General features: G+C 32.9%; 1 protein-coding gene across 1 annotated transcript; it reads left to right on the top strand.

Moving 5' to 3' along the window:
- Positions 1 to 8,323: 8,323 nt before the first annotated feature.
- Positions 8,324 to 12,312, top strand: LOC145053767 (aldehyde dehydrogenase 1). Its single transcript, XM_079001863.1, has 9 exons — positions 8,324 to 8,596; positions 8,921 to 9,063; positions 9,152 to 9,535; positions 10,614 to 10,703; positions 10,786 to 10,959; positions 11,124 to 11,261; positions 11,496 to 11,633; positions 11,737 to 11,798; positions 11,911 to 12,312. The coding sequence occupies exons 1-9, from the start codon at positions 8,359 to 8,361 to the stop codon at positions 12,182 to 12,184; spliced, it is 1,641 nt and encodes a 546-aa protein (XP_078857989.1). The 5' UTR covers positions 8,324 to 8,358; the 3' UTR covers positions 12,185 to 12,312.
- The last annotated feature ends 5,033 nt before the right edge of the window (positions 12,313 to 17,345 follow it).

Raw genomic sequence — 17,345 nt, 5'->3', positions numbered from 1 at the left:
TGAAATCTAAGAGCTTAGATCGAGAAATTTTAATCAAATTTAGTCAAATATATGAATTGCATTCTCAAAATTCGATTATGATTACGGCATCCCTTTTCTTAATTCGAGTTTTGAGAACATGGCAAATAGAAATATTATGGCAAAAGACTGATAAAGTATCACGTTTTATGTAAGACATTATGCGTCGTGTTCCATACGCTTCGAGTATAGGATCGATCGCATATGCTGTAATAATTGACCGTTCTAAAATTTTCCAAATGCCTAGAGAATGGGATATCCTTAAGTGCAATAAGGATATGTCCCTTTAACTCAAATGTGGCATTGGAAGGAATCGTAGGATGTACTAAACTCGGCCCCACATCATCTCGAATGATCTTCTTGTAGTCCCCCATGGCCTTCTCATCAATGTTTGCCATTTCGTTCTCCAGCTCGTTTTCGGGTTCACTTGTATGTAATTCAAATTCAGGTTCGGTATCATATTCGAACTCGGTTTGGATGGGTATTTGATCTAAGTGTTCAAGCTTGCTCTTGTTCTTTGAAGATGAACTTGACTCCTCCGTTTTCTTCCCCGACTTCTTTGAGAACACTGATTTGAATTCTCGTAAAGGTGTCTTCTTTGGTGTTTGATCTTCTTTCACGCCCTTATCCTTCTTTTTTTGAAGTGTAGACTCGGGATCTTCGAGTGGTGGCACCAAAGGTGTGTTAGAACCTCTGGTCATGAACTCCTTCAATAAGAAAAAAAACGTAAAACTGAACTAAGAAAAACGAACTGAAATAAACAAAACTAAGGACTTCAGTTCTCACGTCGTGAATCTTGAAAGTTCACGTTGTGACTCCTGTAATGCAGAAAAAAAAAATTAACACAGAAAAGTAACTTCTTGTAGGTTTTATCCTACAAAAAGGATCGATTAATTTAAAGCAAACAAACTAATAATTAACTAAACTATTTCCCGGCAACGGCGCTAAAAAATTGATGTGCACGGAAGTACCCACTAATTTTAATATTTATAACCTAACAAACTTAGACTAACTATGCACTTGTAGGCAGTGTACCTAGTCAGATTACAGTATAGTTTGGGTAAGTCGGGTGTCGATCATAGGGAACAGTGTTATTAATTAATCTATTTAGTACTAAATTAATCTAATTATTAAAAAGCTAAAAGGGGAGGTTTTTATCTGATTTTTCAAGATCAGACTAACTTGACTCAAATTCAATCAATAATTAAAAACACTCTTATCTAGTTCGAATCCACTTCGTCTTATGGCTACCTAATAATTATGGATTATTAAGTTGGTTGTTATTATATTAGTAATTTAGGTCTAAATTTAACAATAGTTAATTAATTCATGTATAACTATGTATGGTCACACACAATTAAACACAAAACCAATTATGCTTATGAATATGTTGTTGGATTAGTGTCTAAGCCCGTAACCATATTTGGTAAATACTTGACCCATTGTGCATGGTCCTTTTAGGTTGCCTTCAAACCTGGCAATCGAATAGGATAATTGTTAGAGAGAGAAGAATGATTTATTACTTGGTTAATAAATTAATTTGAAATCAAGATAAATGATTTATTAATGTATTATGGATATAATATATTGATTAGAAATCATATTGTTTAATTAATATTTAATCAGAAATTAATTTGGAATTAATTTTAGGATTAAAGGAATTAATTGAAACTACAGGGACTAAAGGTGACAATGTTCAAAAGTTGAGCATTGAAGCATTCTAGAACCTCCCTTAGAGATGGGGAACGAAATCTAGAGTGTCCTAGGGTTTCCTTGGGCTTTAAGGGTGCCTTGGAATCCTTAGGGAGGAAGTTAAGAGATTAGGGTTATCTAAGATACACCTACCTTATCCTAAACCTTCCTTATCACCTATATAAACCCCTATAGGGTTGGATTTCGTCTAAGGAAATCCAAGAGAGGCTTAGAGCCGAATTTTCCACTTCCCTTCTCTCTCCATAGTAATCCTTGGTTGCTAGGTTTGTTTGTGAGCCATTAGAGGCGCAATACTTGTGGCTCTTGCTTTCAAGGACAAGAAGATTCAAGATTTAAGTTGTTATTACAATATAACAACATGAGGTATGTATTTAATCTTTCTTTGTGAATTTCGAAATCCCTAGAAGCTTGTTAGGGTTCTTCACATGTTCATAATGTTGTATAACTAATAGTGATAACATAGATCCAATTCTAAGGTTGCATTCACACATAAGATTGTTTGTATAAAATCCATCATATGCTATGTAAGATTTATCATGCAAACACAATTATGGTCATAATTTATGTTCTCTAGCACAACAAAATTAATTACTTCAATTACTAACTTAGATTTTGGTTGATCCTAGCTCTAGCAATTCAATGTTCACTAAATTACTAGGTTATCAAGTTCATGCAGTTAATGGTCACTAAGCTACACATAACATGAATTTAAGCAACTAAAGCAACAACATAAGCATGCTAGGTAACAATAAATCAAACACAAGCAAATCACCAAGTAAATAAATGCATATAAAATTATGCTATTCATAAGTTAGAAGCTTTATCTAGCTAGATAAGAGTAGCTAGATTCAGCTGCTCATAATAGCAACTAACACATAAACACAACTCAAATAAGAAAACATGTTCATAAGTATCAAACAAGTAAACTAATTATGGACTTTTACTCTTTTGGTGTTGAAAACCCTTTTTTCCAGAACCTTACTTCTGTTGTAAATCGCCTCCTGGAACTTCTTCCTTCAGCCAAAAGTCTCCCAAATCGTAATGGGCAAAGGTATTTATAATATATTGAAATTTTCCGTTCACGTCGTGAGAATGTAAGTCTCACGTCGTGAACTCGAGATAATCGTGTTCGGCAAGGATTCCTTCACCCGGATGCTTATCTTCTAAAACTCTCTACTCACGTCGTGAACCATGAACTGTTCACGTCGTGAGTACGTCTTTTGGGTGTTTTTTCGTTCTTCTTTTCTTCAAGCCCTCCAAAGTTCCAAGTATTGTCGGTTTTGGTCCCTTTCATTGAAAATACTTCTATTTGGCTACACATAACAATTTATCCTTATAAGTACCATAATTCTGTGCAAATAACCAAAATATTTAATAAAATGTAGATCAATATTGCCTAAAACTATGTATAAATATGTCAATATCAACTCCCTAATAAAACATCATTCTACCAAATTCATGACCTAAAACCTGCTAAAAATGAGGCCTCAAATGGTCTTTCCATATCGCTTAATCACCCAGTTATACCAAAAGACTAAAGAACCAAGATCTAAGAGTCTCATCCACATAACTGTGGTGTCCAACCCGTATAAGTTGTATACACATTAATTCACGATATGTCTTGATACCATCAAACCAATGAAATTATAAGGTCATGGTTTCCATCACTCCCCCATGAACCTGAAGACTCACGACTAACAACTCAGTGTACTTGTCCATCATCCCACCAACCTGTTCGAACCCAACCAACATCCCATACAACCCTTGCCAATTAACCGAACCATATTTTGTCGACCAATGATTACCAAGGACCAATCACTACCAAACTTACATATGACACTGCCATCTATACATTCTTAATGCAACCTGCTAAAGGAACACACTAGTCACCATAATCCTTAGTATTCCTTACCTTACCACTCAACTCAAAGAAGGAAGTACCTCACAATCTAATACCTAACCACATCCAAATAAATCTCAATCCTTGTTGCAACATCTATCTTGAGTCTCAACTGATATTACCCTCGGGTCTAAATGTGACATCCCCAAATTTATGGTAATTTTAAAACTTTTTGTTTATGTTTTAAAAAAAAGGTTATTTATGAAATGCGGACATTGGTCCTGTAAAGTATTTCTGAAGAAATATTTTTCATTAATATTATAAAATCTTGGGATGTCATAACTGATACAAAACATAAGCATAAACAGACCTTACATGAATTTACGCTAATGATCTATATATTCTTTAATCTCTCAGTGTAAAGTATCTTCTCATCGATACCTATGATAAAAATAAGTTGAGTAGGTCAGGTTGGGAAACCCACTGAGATACATAGGGTTTTTAACCATAATAATATATTTAATTTGTTTATTCACATATTTCATGTCAAACAATTAAATCGATAACCCATCCATGTTTTCTTATTTATTCTTCCCTAAGGGGTTATCCTCAGGGTCATCACCTATATCGTTTTTACCTACCATCACCTATATCGCATTTCTTTATGTGTTTATTGATAAGGGCTTTTCTGAAGGGTCATCTCCTACATTGCATAGACAGTATAGTTTCGTGGATTACTCCCCAAATACGTGTCCAATAAGGGTTAGAATATCATCAGATGAATACACAGTTATTACATCGCCTGAACTTGTAATTCATCACCTACAGGTTATGAGCATGTCGGTGTTTCCACATGACTTTCTTAGATTAGTTAGTGGTCGCCATCTATACTCTGGTAGATGACTACATCGTAACATCGCAAATCAAGGTCTGGACATCTCTTAGGTCCGGTTTGATAGTTTCCGTCTGGGAAAGTGCTATTTGGTAAAGTGCTGTCTGACAAAGTTTTCTGACTGGGAAAGAAACCATGCTGTTTGATTGTGTATCTGATTGACTATGCTGAATGATGAAAAAAGTAATAATTCAATAAAAAATAAATTTTAAAAAAGTTATTTAAAAAAATTAATAATCCAAGAAAGAAAGAAAGAGACGGGGTTTGGTGCATAATTGTCTTTCCAGCCCATTCAACCAGAAAAATATGATTTTGGAGCTTTCTGGGAAAGACATATCTTACCGGGAAAAATCCTTTTTTTTGTGCAAATTAAACAGTCTTTTCGGTCCATTCAACCAGAAAGATCTGTTTGGACCTGGAAAGATGCATATCAAACGGGACCTTAGTCATCTCTTATTTATTATGACCTATTTATTATTACCTATCTATCATCACCTATCTATCATCTCCTATCTACCATTAGCCAATACATATTTATAAATGCATAATACTTATATGATTAAATCAGTTAAATATCATATCATAATATTTTGTCTAACACATAACATTTTTGGCACAGATAATAAGTAACTAAAGCATGTAACTATGTAGATACTTCATATTTATGTGTAAGATGAAAGTAATTATGCACTCACTTGATGAAAATGGGTAACTGACCATTTCAGCAGCGCTTCACTTCGTACTTTGAAAATACCTAGAGGCACTAAGTACTAAGCCTTAGTCTAGTTTTGTAATCCTGGTGAATATAATAATTATAGTCTAGATTTCTCACTAATCCCAATGCATACATTAAGATCTAATAAGTAAGGATGAGCCAGACACGACAATTGGGAGGCGGGATCATTTCGGCATGTAGCCTTAACGAAATCCAACAACCAAGCCAACACGATCATTCTAGACACCTCTCCCATATGTAGATCAATCAGTAGAACATCATATAATATTGATACATCTTATTTATTGGTTCATAATAACCAATATGACTATAAATAAAAGTTACATTGACAAGACTAGTGTGCAACTTAACTTACAGGGGTTCATGATGAAAAACCGGAATCTAAGCAGGCAAAATACTGACTCGGGAACTCCTATTTGATGGTTATAGCTAGCTAAGTACTTGGGGGTGTCACAAGATAGAAACTCAAGAAAATAGGCTAAATTTGATTAAAACTCGAGAGAATCGATCTAGAAGGTGTGGGGGATGAATGGAGACTTAATGACTATTTATAAGAAGAAAACTCATGATGCATGCCGCGCAAGGGCCATTCACACTACACATATGATCAACATAGCTCCTCGGGTGTGTTGGCACGTAACACGAATTAGGTGGGGCTGAGTGGCTGCCTTTATGACAACTGACAGTTTTGGGCCAAACAAAGTCAACAAGTCAGAAAAAGTCAAACAAGTCAATGAAAGTCAACTGATTAGGACATAAATTTTGGGATTTTACTTTGCTTTTAGAGTTTTCGGTTTAGGATCGAAAACTCTATGGTCTCGCTTTTAGAGTTCTCGGTTTAGGACCGAAAATTCTATGATCTCTGTGGTACTGGACCGAATCACCATGTGATTTCGGTGGCTTAATGACGTTATCGGTTGATGAAAAAAAAAGACTAAATGACATTAACCAACATGTATCAATGCTATTATCCAATGAACAAGAATGCAAACATCACCTCACCCACCCCCACCCTACCCTCTTCCCCCTTTCTTTTTAGTTGCGGACGAGGGGTCCTCCAACCCCCACCATCTTCAAACTTCTTCATTTTTCTCCCAAGAAACAAGATCAACCCTTCCAAGGATTAATTCTTCAAGTTGGTTCTTTGGATTTTGGTAAGTATTCCTTGTTAATCTAAGTATTTCTACACATTTTCATGCTAATTTCATCTCATTTACACACATTATCACGTGTTAAAACCCATAGGATAACACCATCTTCAAAGAGTTCTTCAACCACCTTCAAAGGTTCAAAGCTTGAAGATCTTCACCATCACCTCTTTATCCAATAACAAACACACCCAAGGTGAGTTCATACCCCCATATTTTCGAGTTTTTCATGTTGGGGGGGGGGGGGGGGGATACAAGAAAAGTTTGATTTATAACATAAATGTTGCATGCTTCAAATCTATGTTGTGTTTAAAGCATTTTTCTTCATGAAATGTGGTTATTATTTATTTGTAAAACATTTTGTTTGTGTTATGTTGGTTAATGATACAAACCTAAGAAAAACAAACATAAACTATGTCATATGTTCTTTAGAAAAAGGGTTAAAACCACTAAGCTACAAGGATTTGAAGACTTTTATGATCAAGATATGGGTTTTCTTGCAAAAATGGTTAGATTCTAGTTATTTCACCATTTTTGGTGGGATATAACCCAAAATATGTTCTTTTGACCATATATTTTGAAACCAAACAAAAATACCAAAGTGTTAGCTACACAAAAAGAAAACTCAAAAATCTAGTAATTCATGTAAAAATGGATTTTTAAACAAAAGTGGTTATAACAAGTTTATGACATCATTTTGTGGGTTTTAACTAGAAATATATGGTTTTAAAAACACATAAAGTTAACTTGAGTAAAACCCCCAAAAAAGGTAAAAGTAAGTTTAACCAAGTTATATTTGTCGTTGTCGCCGATAAATACAGTTAAAATGGGGCAAAAACTAGAAATTGATTTTGTCATACCAATTTCTCATACTTGTGTTAGATGTAAGTTTATATGATATAATCTTTTAAAAACATCTAGACAAGATAACTATTATGTATTTATATAAAAACGATTATATAAATAGATTAACAAAACAATCATAATAAACTATAATTGGTATAGTTTGGGAGTCGTAAATACTACTTTATCATTTCGGACAAAACATATAATTATTTAAAGGTATAATTATTTTTACACTATGTAACCACTATGGAGGAGTAATACTTTCATTTACAAGAAAAATGGTTTTCTTTACGCTAGATGTAAACCGGTTAATACAATTTTGTGAGACACTATCTTCACCGTACCTACCAGAGTACACACTAAAGTCCTAAATTATAGCAAGAGTCTTGGTAAGAGAGCGTGAAACTTGTGTATACATTTATACGAGACTGACAACCCCGCACCCAAGCTGTTAGCTACAGTTAGACCGACAGGTCTAGGGTGACAAAAGTCTAATATTTCGACGCCTGAAGAACGTCGTAGCACTCCACTAGTCGCAAGCACAATTATAATAATTCACATGGGATATTAATAATACATTTGGTTTACGGGGTTAACATACATTAAATTAGTTTTATATAAAGATAAAACTTCATAATACTATTTTCCACTACAACACTTCTCATATTTTTTGTCTTTGGGTTTAAGACTTACAGTTCACTTTTAAAGAAAATATTGGATTTTCTTAAAGCGCACTCTATCATTTTACAAGGAAAAGTTACCGATTTTTCTCATACAAAACTGTTATGAACTCACAAACTTAATTGTTGACACTTTACAAAATCACTTGTATTCTCAGGAAACCAGTAAACAGGTAATCGATGTGTCAAGTATTTTTTATTTATTTATGTTTCTAATGTAGTTTGTATTTTGTTTTTGATCAATGCAATATTTTCTTTTTAATTTTTATTGATTTTATATAGTTAGATTTTATTCAATTAGAAAAAGGAAAATAAAAAAATAAACAAAAAATTTAGTAAGATATAATACGACACAACGTTTTTATAGGGTAAAAAAAAAAGAAATTACAATGATATAACAAAATTAAAATAGTGTGATGAGTGTTATATAAACGGCTTTCATATTTTAATCATGCGACCATAATATACCTACCAGGATACGATTGATGACGGCGGACCCCAATAATGAAAGTCAGAACTCGCCCCCTAACCTCAATTGCAGCACTCCACTGTTGGCCTATAAATACCCTTGTTCCAGTTTTGGGAATAACAATTCCGGCGTTGTATTCCTTTTCTACCAAAAACACAAAGAAAGAAAGATGAGTTCAAATGGCAAGTCTGCTAAACGTGAGATCAAGTTCACCAAGCTCTTCATCAATGGCGAATTTGTTGATTCCATTTCAGGTTTCCTTTAATTCTCTTTTCCATCTCTGTAAACATTCTCCTGATTCTGCTGAGCTCTGTTTGGTTCTAGATTTCAAAATATCGGTTATAAATTCACAGATAGCGATGTAATACAAGTCGAGCTACTTAAATTTAAAACAGAAATCACGTCGTAAACATAACCAATATTTTGTAACGATATAATCTATGGTTTAGTAGAATTCATAAGTGATCTGACTTGTTTATATTCGATTTCTACACATTTTTCTAGATTCTTCTGCGTTCTGTTCGATTATAGTAGTTGAATTCGTAGTTAATCAGCTTAATTTTCCTCAAAAACTTTAGGAAACACATTTGAGACGATAGATCCAGCAACAGAGGAAGTATTAGCAACAGTTGCCGAAGGAAGAGAGGAAGACGTTGATTTGGCTGTCAAGGCGGCGCGTGAAGCTTTCGACAACGGACCATGGCCTCGAATGTCCGGCGAGGTACGTTTTCTCGATTTTCCAAATCTCATCATCCCAAATTACACCATTGAAAGGGTTTTCCAACACCGAATCCCTTCAATCCCTTCAGGCACGAAGAAAGATCCTGTTGAAATTTGCAGACATCATCGATGAAAACGCTGATGAATTAGCCACTTTGGAAGTGATCGATGGTGGAAAACTTTTTGGCCCTGTGAGATACTTTGAAGTCCCGATTTCATCGGAAACATTCCGTTACTTCGCCGGAGCAGCCGATAAAATCCGTGGAGCGACTCTGAAAATGTCGAGTAGTATTCAAGCTTACACATTACGTGAACCCATCGGAGTAGTCGGGCATATCATTCCTTGGAATGGTCCGGCGTACATGTTCGCCACAAAGGTCGCTCCGGCGTTAGCCGCCGGTTGCACCATGGTGGTCAAGCCGGCTGAGCAAACGCCGCTTACGGTTCTCTTTTTTGCCCACTTATCGAAATTGGTACGTTTGGATTTTATTGCAATTATTAATCTTTTTAATAGTTTGATTTTATTCGATTTTGAGCGAAACCACGAATCGATGTGTTTATTTTTATTCGAGTGTTTTTATTTTTTTTATTGTTTATTTAAAAACTGAAAAAATCTCTAGAATTTTAGCAACGTGAATTAACATGCATTACATAATTTTATAGGGGTAATGATGTTTTAAGCATGTTATTTAAAAAATAATTGAACTTTACTTTCTATTACTATTTTCATTGATTGTAATTACTGTTGTGTCATATTAAATTGTTGATGTTTTGATTAAAAAAAAAGTTTGGGGATTTTTCTACTAAACGAATAAATAAAAGAAGACATTTTTTTTTTGGAGATATAACTACATGTATTTATTAAAGCTTTAAAAATAAAAAATACGCTATTATTATGCAAGGATTGGATGTTAGCTGTTAGGTAACGAAGTGGAAACAAGTTGTTGTTAAGTGAAGATGGGCCGCTGACATGCAAAATAAGATATTAATTTTTAAAAGTTCTATAAATATTTAATATACATTAATTAAAATAAAAAAGCATTATATTTTAAAATAGTAATTTGTTTTTTTTAATAAAGCGATTTTGCAAGTTGCAAATATTTAAATACATTTTAAAGATCCGTTTCTTTTAAATTTTAACTTATATAACCTAGTGGATATAACTTGAATATAAATATAGTCAAAATCAACACTTGTTTCTACAAGTGAGTCAACATTATCACATTTGTATCTAGACATTTTGTTTTGATTGATAATATTTAAGTATTCAATATACAAATAAAACAATTTCATTAAGAAAAAATAATAAACCATTTAATACTGAAAAAAAAATCCCACCTACTTTGTTCATGAACCAGTTTTAACGGATGAATCACATGTTTACAAAATAAAATTCAATTCAATTCACCTAACAAATCTATATAATGAATCTTTGATTGCATTCCTCAAATAATTTATCCTTAGATATGATTTGGATTCGATAGAATTTTTTGTATATATTAATTAATTTAATTTAATTATATTTCATTTGTCTTATTTCTTGACGCATAGGCCGGAATTCCTGATGGTGTAATTAACGTTGTTAATGGGTATGGAAAAACCGCGGGAGCAGCCGTTAGCTCTCATATGGACATTGATGCGGTAATTTTTTTTAAATTTACAAAAAAAAAAGGTAAATATTTTGATAGGTTACACACATTTTAACCTTATGTAAAAATTCCAGGTTACTTTTACTGGATCTACAGAAGTTGGTCGTTTGGTAATGCAAGCTGCAGCAACAAGCAATCTGAAACCGGTGTCCCTTGAATTGGGAGGAAAAAATCCCATCATTATTTTCGATGATGCTGATCTCGATAAAGCCGCAGAGTTTGCCACTTTCGGAAATCTTACCAACAAAGTACAATTTTCCACCTTTTTCATTGTGTCCTATGTACTACAAAGTATAAGTATACCTATAGATTATACATAAATGACATAATTAGTCCCTCAACTATGCATATTAAAAAATATATTCGTAGGGACCATCTATTTAGGTTCTAACTTTTTTTTTTGTACATACAGGGTGAAATGTGCGTGTCAGGGTCTCGTGTTTTTGTACAAGAAGGAGTCCATGATGCTTTCGTCAAGAAATTGGAAGTAATGGTGAAGCATTGGGCCACCGGAGATCCTTTTGATCTTGCCACTCGTCATGGACCACAGGTATAACAAATGTTTCAGGGTGGTATTTTGGTAGAAATATGTGACGGTTCGATTCTTAGCAATCGCAGTTAGTTTCAGTTTCAATGTGGATTGGACTCCTTGTGTCTGTGTGTATGTAGTGAGCTCTTATGTCAGCCACCTAGTATTTACCTCTGTTTTACTGTGAGCCAACTTAAGGGTTGTTAGAAAATTAATATTCATGTCACATGTATTTATGCAATGTTATTCTTACAGAACAATAAACAACAATATGAGAAAGTACTTTCGTTGATCGAGCAAGGAAAGAAAGAAGGTGCAACCGTGGTGACTGGCGGTAAGCCATTCGGAACCAAAGGTTTCTACATCGAGCCAACTCTATTCACAAACGTTACGGTATGTCTAAATTTTTTTCTAAACTTTTTAAAATTCAACAAACTCAAAATTTAATAACTTACATCATATGTTTACTAATACATTTTCCTATTTGGTTTTACAGGACGAAATGACCATTGCAAAGGAAGAAATATTCGGCCCCGTTATCTCGATCCTCAAATTCAAGTACGGCCTTGTTTTTCTTGTGTTCAATTATTTTCTCTATTAAGCAATTCTTTCTGTATTCTGCCAAAAACGAAACACTTTAATTATATATAACTTACTGGAATATGAACAGGACTGCGGAAGAAGTGATAAAGAGAGCAAATGCGACAAAATACGGACTTGCGTCAGGTGTAATGACGAAGAATATTGATGTTGCAAACACGGTTTCGAGATCACTTAGAGCGGGTGCAGTGTGGATCAACTGTTACTTAGCACTCGATAGGGATGCACCTCATGGAGGCTATAAAATGAGTGGGTTTGGTAGAGAACAAGGATTGGAGGCTCTTGACCACTATCTTCAAATTAAAACCGTGGCCACGCCCATATACAACTCACCATGGCTCTAAGTTTTTCGAGAATAGTTTTGTGATGAAATAAATGGACAAAATATGTTTCTTGTGTTATTGTTCGTTTATTGAATAATTTCAACTAATGTATGAGTTTTAAATGCAATGCATATTTTAGTTCATATAAATGTTAAACATACATTTAAATCTATTTCTAAAAAAAATTTGAAAATTAAAACTCGGACTAGGCGTGGGGCACTAAGTGCCTCGTGTGGCACCGACAACACTTAACTTTTGCGCACGTAGTGGAAAATTTTCAGATTTTTTAATTTTTTTTACTTTTTGTGTCACTACGTAAAAAAATCGCGCAACTATTAAAAATATTTTGTGCAACTACATAAGAAAAATGTGTCACTCTATCGGGAATTACCAAACGAAAAAAAAAAATCCAATTATAAGCATACAACATATAATTAGCAACAAAGGAGCCAAATATTTTAATCTATTATTGTCTAATAGCCCAAAGCCCCAAATAAAGCATTAATTGGGCAAAATAGCCCAATTCTAATTGCTTGTAAAAAAATAGCTCAATCCTAATGAACTAGGGGTGAGCAAACGGTTTTTTTTTTTCAAATCAAACTGGTTCAGGGTTCGGTTCTGATTCATGAATAGTAAAACCGGTTCATCCTTAAACCGGTTCGGTTCAAACCAATTCCGTCATTATTATACTCGAACCTATCTAAACCGGTTACACCGGTTCAATCGGTTCTAAATCGGTTTGACTACCGGTTCTAAACCGGCTCATGGTTATTAAACCGGTTCTAAACCGGTTTCAATGTCTAAAATCTCGAATAGGTTTAAACCGGTGGTTCGGTTCTTGAATCGGTTCGGTTCATAGTTGACCGGTTCATGGTGAACCGGTTTACCGGTTCAGTGACCGGTTCGGATCCTGAACCGGTTTTTTTGTGCAAGCCTATAATGAACTAATTTGTTTTATTGGCTAGAAGAAAAGGAAACGAAAACACACAAGTTGTTCCTGACTTCCTTCGACCTTCATTCCAATCGTTCGTGACTTCGACACTTTGTGTTTTTGATGTTCTTCCCCCTTGAACGAGGCAACGAGCGATCGACACCATGACAGTTGGTACAAAGCTAAAAGAGTAAAGCGGAAAATTCTACTTTCTTGATTAACAAAATCGACTTCATCAAGCCCTAGAATGAAGCAAGTATTTGAAATTGATATGTTTTTTTTTTGAAGTTATTGATTGACTTGGGTGAAATTGATATGTTTTATTGAAGTTATTGTTTGCTTAGGTTATATTGCTATGTTTTTATTGAATTGTTGTTTGATTAGATGAGATTTCTATGTTTTATTGAATTTATTGTTTGATTAGATGAAATTTCTATGTTTTATTGAATTTATTGTTTGATGTGAAATTTCTATGTTTTATTGAAATTATTGTTTGATTAGGTGTAATTGTTATTTTTTTATAGGTTAAACTAAGTGGTTTTTTTTTTACCAAAAGACAAAGACCTAATCCTAATGAAAGTGATGAAGAATGTTCCCAAATACCAATCACCAATCAATCAATCCCTTCCGTTTCTAATTCTAATACAACTCCACAAACACCAATCACCAATCAATCATATCTTCAGTTTCTAATGCAAGTCAACAAACACCATGCTCTAATAAACCTAAAGATAATGTTACTTTAAAGACCTTCCAAAGGACCTAGTGGATATGCCAAATATTACAAGTTACAAATCAAATATAAGAGACGATGTAAGAAGAACATATTTGCTTCAAGGACCTTGTCAAATAAGGGCATATAAGTTTCCAAAAAAGAAAATAGGTTATAGATTTACAAATAGAGCATATTGTTTATATTGTTATATATGGGGAGTCGTCATGAATCAAAGAGGAGGGAGAGATGCATTTGTTTCCCATGGTTTTGATACTTGGAATAAAAAAGATGCATTTCGGACTCATGTAGGTGGTGTTGATAGTTTTCATAACAAAGCAAAAGAAATGTGTGAATTTTTAATGAGGAAAAAACAAGCTATTAATGTAGTCTTGAGGAGACAAACTGAAGTGGAGGACCATAAATATAAAGCTCGATTACATATTTCTATTATTGTTGTTAGGCTTTTATTGAAAATTGGTTCACCGTTTCGTGGTCATGACGAGTCGGTTAACTCGGAAAATGGAGGGCTTTACATTGAAGTATTAAAAGCCATTTGAGAGACTAGTGAAGATATATTCAACAATACTTTAGAAAATGATCCTAAAAACATGCAACTGATTTCCCCTAAAATTCAAAAAGAACTTGTGCAATGTTTTGCACAAGTACTTCTAAGTATTCGCGAAGAGATCGGTCAAGATGTATTTGCTTTATTGGTTGATGAATCTAGTGATTGTTTTGCGATATGTCGATTCTCTAAGCTTTGTGAAGGAAATATTCATTGGACTGGTGCACATGAAGGATACATCATTTTTGACACAAAAAATGCCATAAATGAAGTACTTACAAGTATTAGGTTGAGTTTTAGTTAGGTAATTTATTCTTCACTTTTTTGTTATTTCAATTTAATTTAATTTGGTTTATGTGCTATTATATATATATATATATATATATATATATATATATATATATATATATATATATACAATTGTTTTAATAGATAAGAGGACAAGGTTATGATGGGGCTAGCAATATGCGATGGGAATTCAATGGTTTGAAAGCTTTGATATTACAAAAGAATGACACAGCTTTTAATGTACATTGTTTTGCACACCAACTTTAATTAGTGGTTGTGGATGTAGCAAAGAAGCATGATGGTGTTAGTGACTTTTTTGAGCAAATTTCATATTTCAACACACTTACAAGTTTGATGAAGTTGTTTGTGGATATTCTTGTAGTTTTAGATTTTTTGAAAGAGGAGGGAGGGTCATTCGCAAACCGTCAACAAGCATCCAAAATCTTAGCATATTTTAAATCATATAAGTTTGTGTTTTACTTACATATGATGTATGACATTTTACGCCTCACGAGTACATTGTCAAAGCAAAATCAAAGAAACGATCTAGACGTTTTAGAAGTGGCTTCGATGGCTAGAGGGACAATGGAGGCATCACAATCTTTTAGAAACATAAGGTTTGCTAGCATTTTGCCAAAAGTATCCTCTTTTTGTTAAACACACAAAATTGATACTTTAGATATGGAAGAGTTGTATATTGGTGTGAGAAACCGAAAGACTACAAAGACTAATAAATTTCATTTTGAGGTTGAAATCTTCAACACGGTGATAGATATGCAACTTACAAAATATTAAGATCAATTTAGTGAAACAAGCACCCACTTACTAGAATACATGGGTGCTTTGAGCCCTTGTGATTCATTTGCACAATTTGTCAAATCAAAGTTGTTGAAGTTGGGTAAGTTATACAAGTATGACTTTGATGATTCAGGTATGATAGACCTTGAAGGATAACTTGAGATATTTTATCACTCTTGCATCAAAGATGAGCACTTCACTAGTTTGAAAGGAATTTCCGACTTTTCTCGTTTGATGGTTAGTACGAGGAAGCATCAATCTTATCCTTTGGTTTATAAGCTTCTAATGTTGGCTTTGATATTACCTGTAACGACCGCAAATATAGAAAGATGTTTTTCAAAGATGAAGCTTTTGAAGACCGACTTGCGCAACAAAATTAGCGATGACTTTTTGAACGACGCATTGCTTTGTAATGTTGAGACCGAAGCACTTGCTAAAGTTGAGTCTGAAAAAGTGATGGAGCGGTTTCAAAAGATGTCTGCACAGAGAGGACAAATTTAAATTGTAATAGATCGTTGTTATATTATGTTTAACCAGAAAAAAATTGTATTAGACGTAATGAATCATTTTTATGTTTTATATAACCCAAACTATTAATTCCTGCGTCCGCCCCTGACTAGGCGAATCAACTTTTGCTTTTTAAAAGACGGGGATGAATTATTCAGATTCAAACATGCTATATAATATAGCAATTTCATCTTCACCTTATTAAATTATTGATTATGTTCGAAAAACACTTAATGTATCATCATTTTCTATGAATTATTCTCATAATAATGAATGTTTGTTGCATTCTAAGCTATACGACACGGTCTACCTCGAATTACAAATATATCATTTATCTTTAGAATACCAATGTTAAACTAGACACAAAAGAAGAGACTTCATTTGTAACAACACCTAAGTTTTTATAGAACTTATGGTCTTAAGTTGTGATTAATAAAAATGAAAAAAAAAATATGAGAAATTAAATATCCTCATACTTTTTGTTCCTACTCTCTTTCTATCTATATTAGATAGTGACAAGTGTCATTAAATTTAATTTTAATTTGATTGAGATGTAAAAATTTGTACACTTATTATCATCTTAAATAAGTTGGAAGAAAAATATGAACAAAATGTAGGAGAATATTTAATTTCTATAAGAAATTTCAAATGAAAACAACGAGATGGTGAGTATATGATGCGGATGAAAATACATCGTCCTAGTGGATATTAATTATGTAAAGTAACCAAAATAGAAAGAGAATCAAAAAGGAAATCAAGTTTAAAGAATGAAATATTTAGGTGGATTTTGTTTTCAGTTAAAAAAGTTTATATATATATATATATATATATATATATATATATATATATATATATATATATATATATATATATATATATATATATATATATAGGCTTATGTTATTCTATTTAAACTAATTATTGTGTTCTTGTATGCGTAAATGTGGGTCAATCATTTTACTTGATTTAAAAAAGTGATTAATATATATTATTAAATTAAAGATAATTGAAAAATACCGGCTAATTTCATTCTAAAGGTATTTTACACAATTGAGATAAATTTTGAAAAATGAAAATTCCATATTTTTTGGGATAATTAACTCTCTTGATTTTAAAATTCTAATTTTTTTTAATTACTTTAATTTTAATTATAACGCAATTTTTATAATTAAACCTGATTTTATTCTGTTAGAATCATATTCTCTACGAATTTCAGGATACATATTTCTATTAGAATAATATTCTATGTGAATGCCAACACCGACTAATACACATTTTTGGATACAACTTCAAATTTTTCATTACATTCTTAAAAAAGTAAAAACTTTATATAATAGTCTATGACAATGAAATACTCACTAATAACAAATAAAAGTAA

The sequence above is a fragment of the Lactuca serriola genome, chromosome 5 (genome assembly GCF_051521515.1).
Source record: "Lactuca serriola cultivar US96UC23 chromosome 5, Lser_US96UC23_V15, whole genome shotgun sequence".
NCBI classification, from domain to species: domain Eukaryota; kingdom Viridiplantae; phylum Streptophyta; class Magnoliopsida; order Asterales; family Asteraceae; genus Lactuca; species Lactuca serriola.
Note: the sequence above shows the minus strand (reverse complement) of the source record. Positions and strands in the feature narration are given on the sequence as shown.

What these genes read in the sequence shown, in the direction of transcription:
- LOC145053767 (XM_079001863.1), top strand. Translation starts at nt 8,359, where the DNA reads ATGACGGCGGACCCCAATAATGAAAGTCAGAACTCGCCCCCTAACCTC. An exon ending in GGCCTCGAATGTCCGGCGAG is followed by an intron (nt 9,064 to 9,151) that starts GTACGTTTTCTC and finishes CAATCCCTTCAG; the next exon opens with GCACGAAGAAAGATCCTGTT. An exon ending in ATCTCGATCCTCAAATTCAA is followed by an intron (nt 11,799 to 11,910) that starts GTACGGCCTTGT and finishes GAATATGAACAG; the next exon opens with GACTGCGGAAGAAGTGATAA.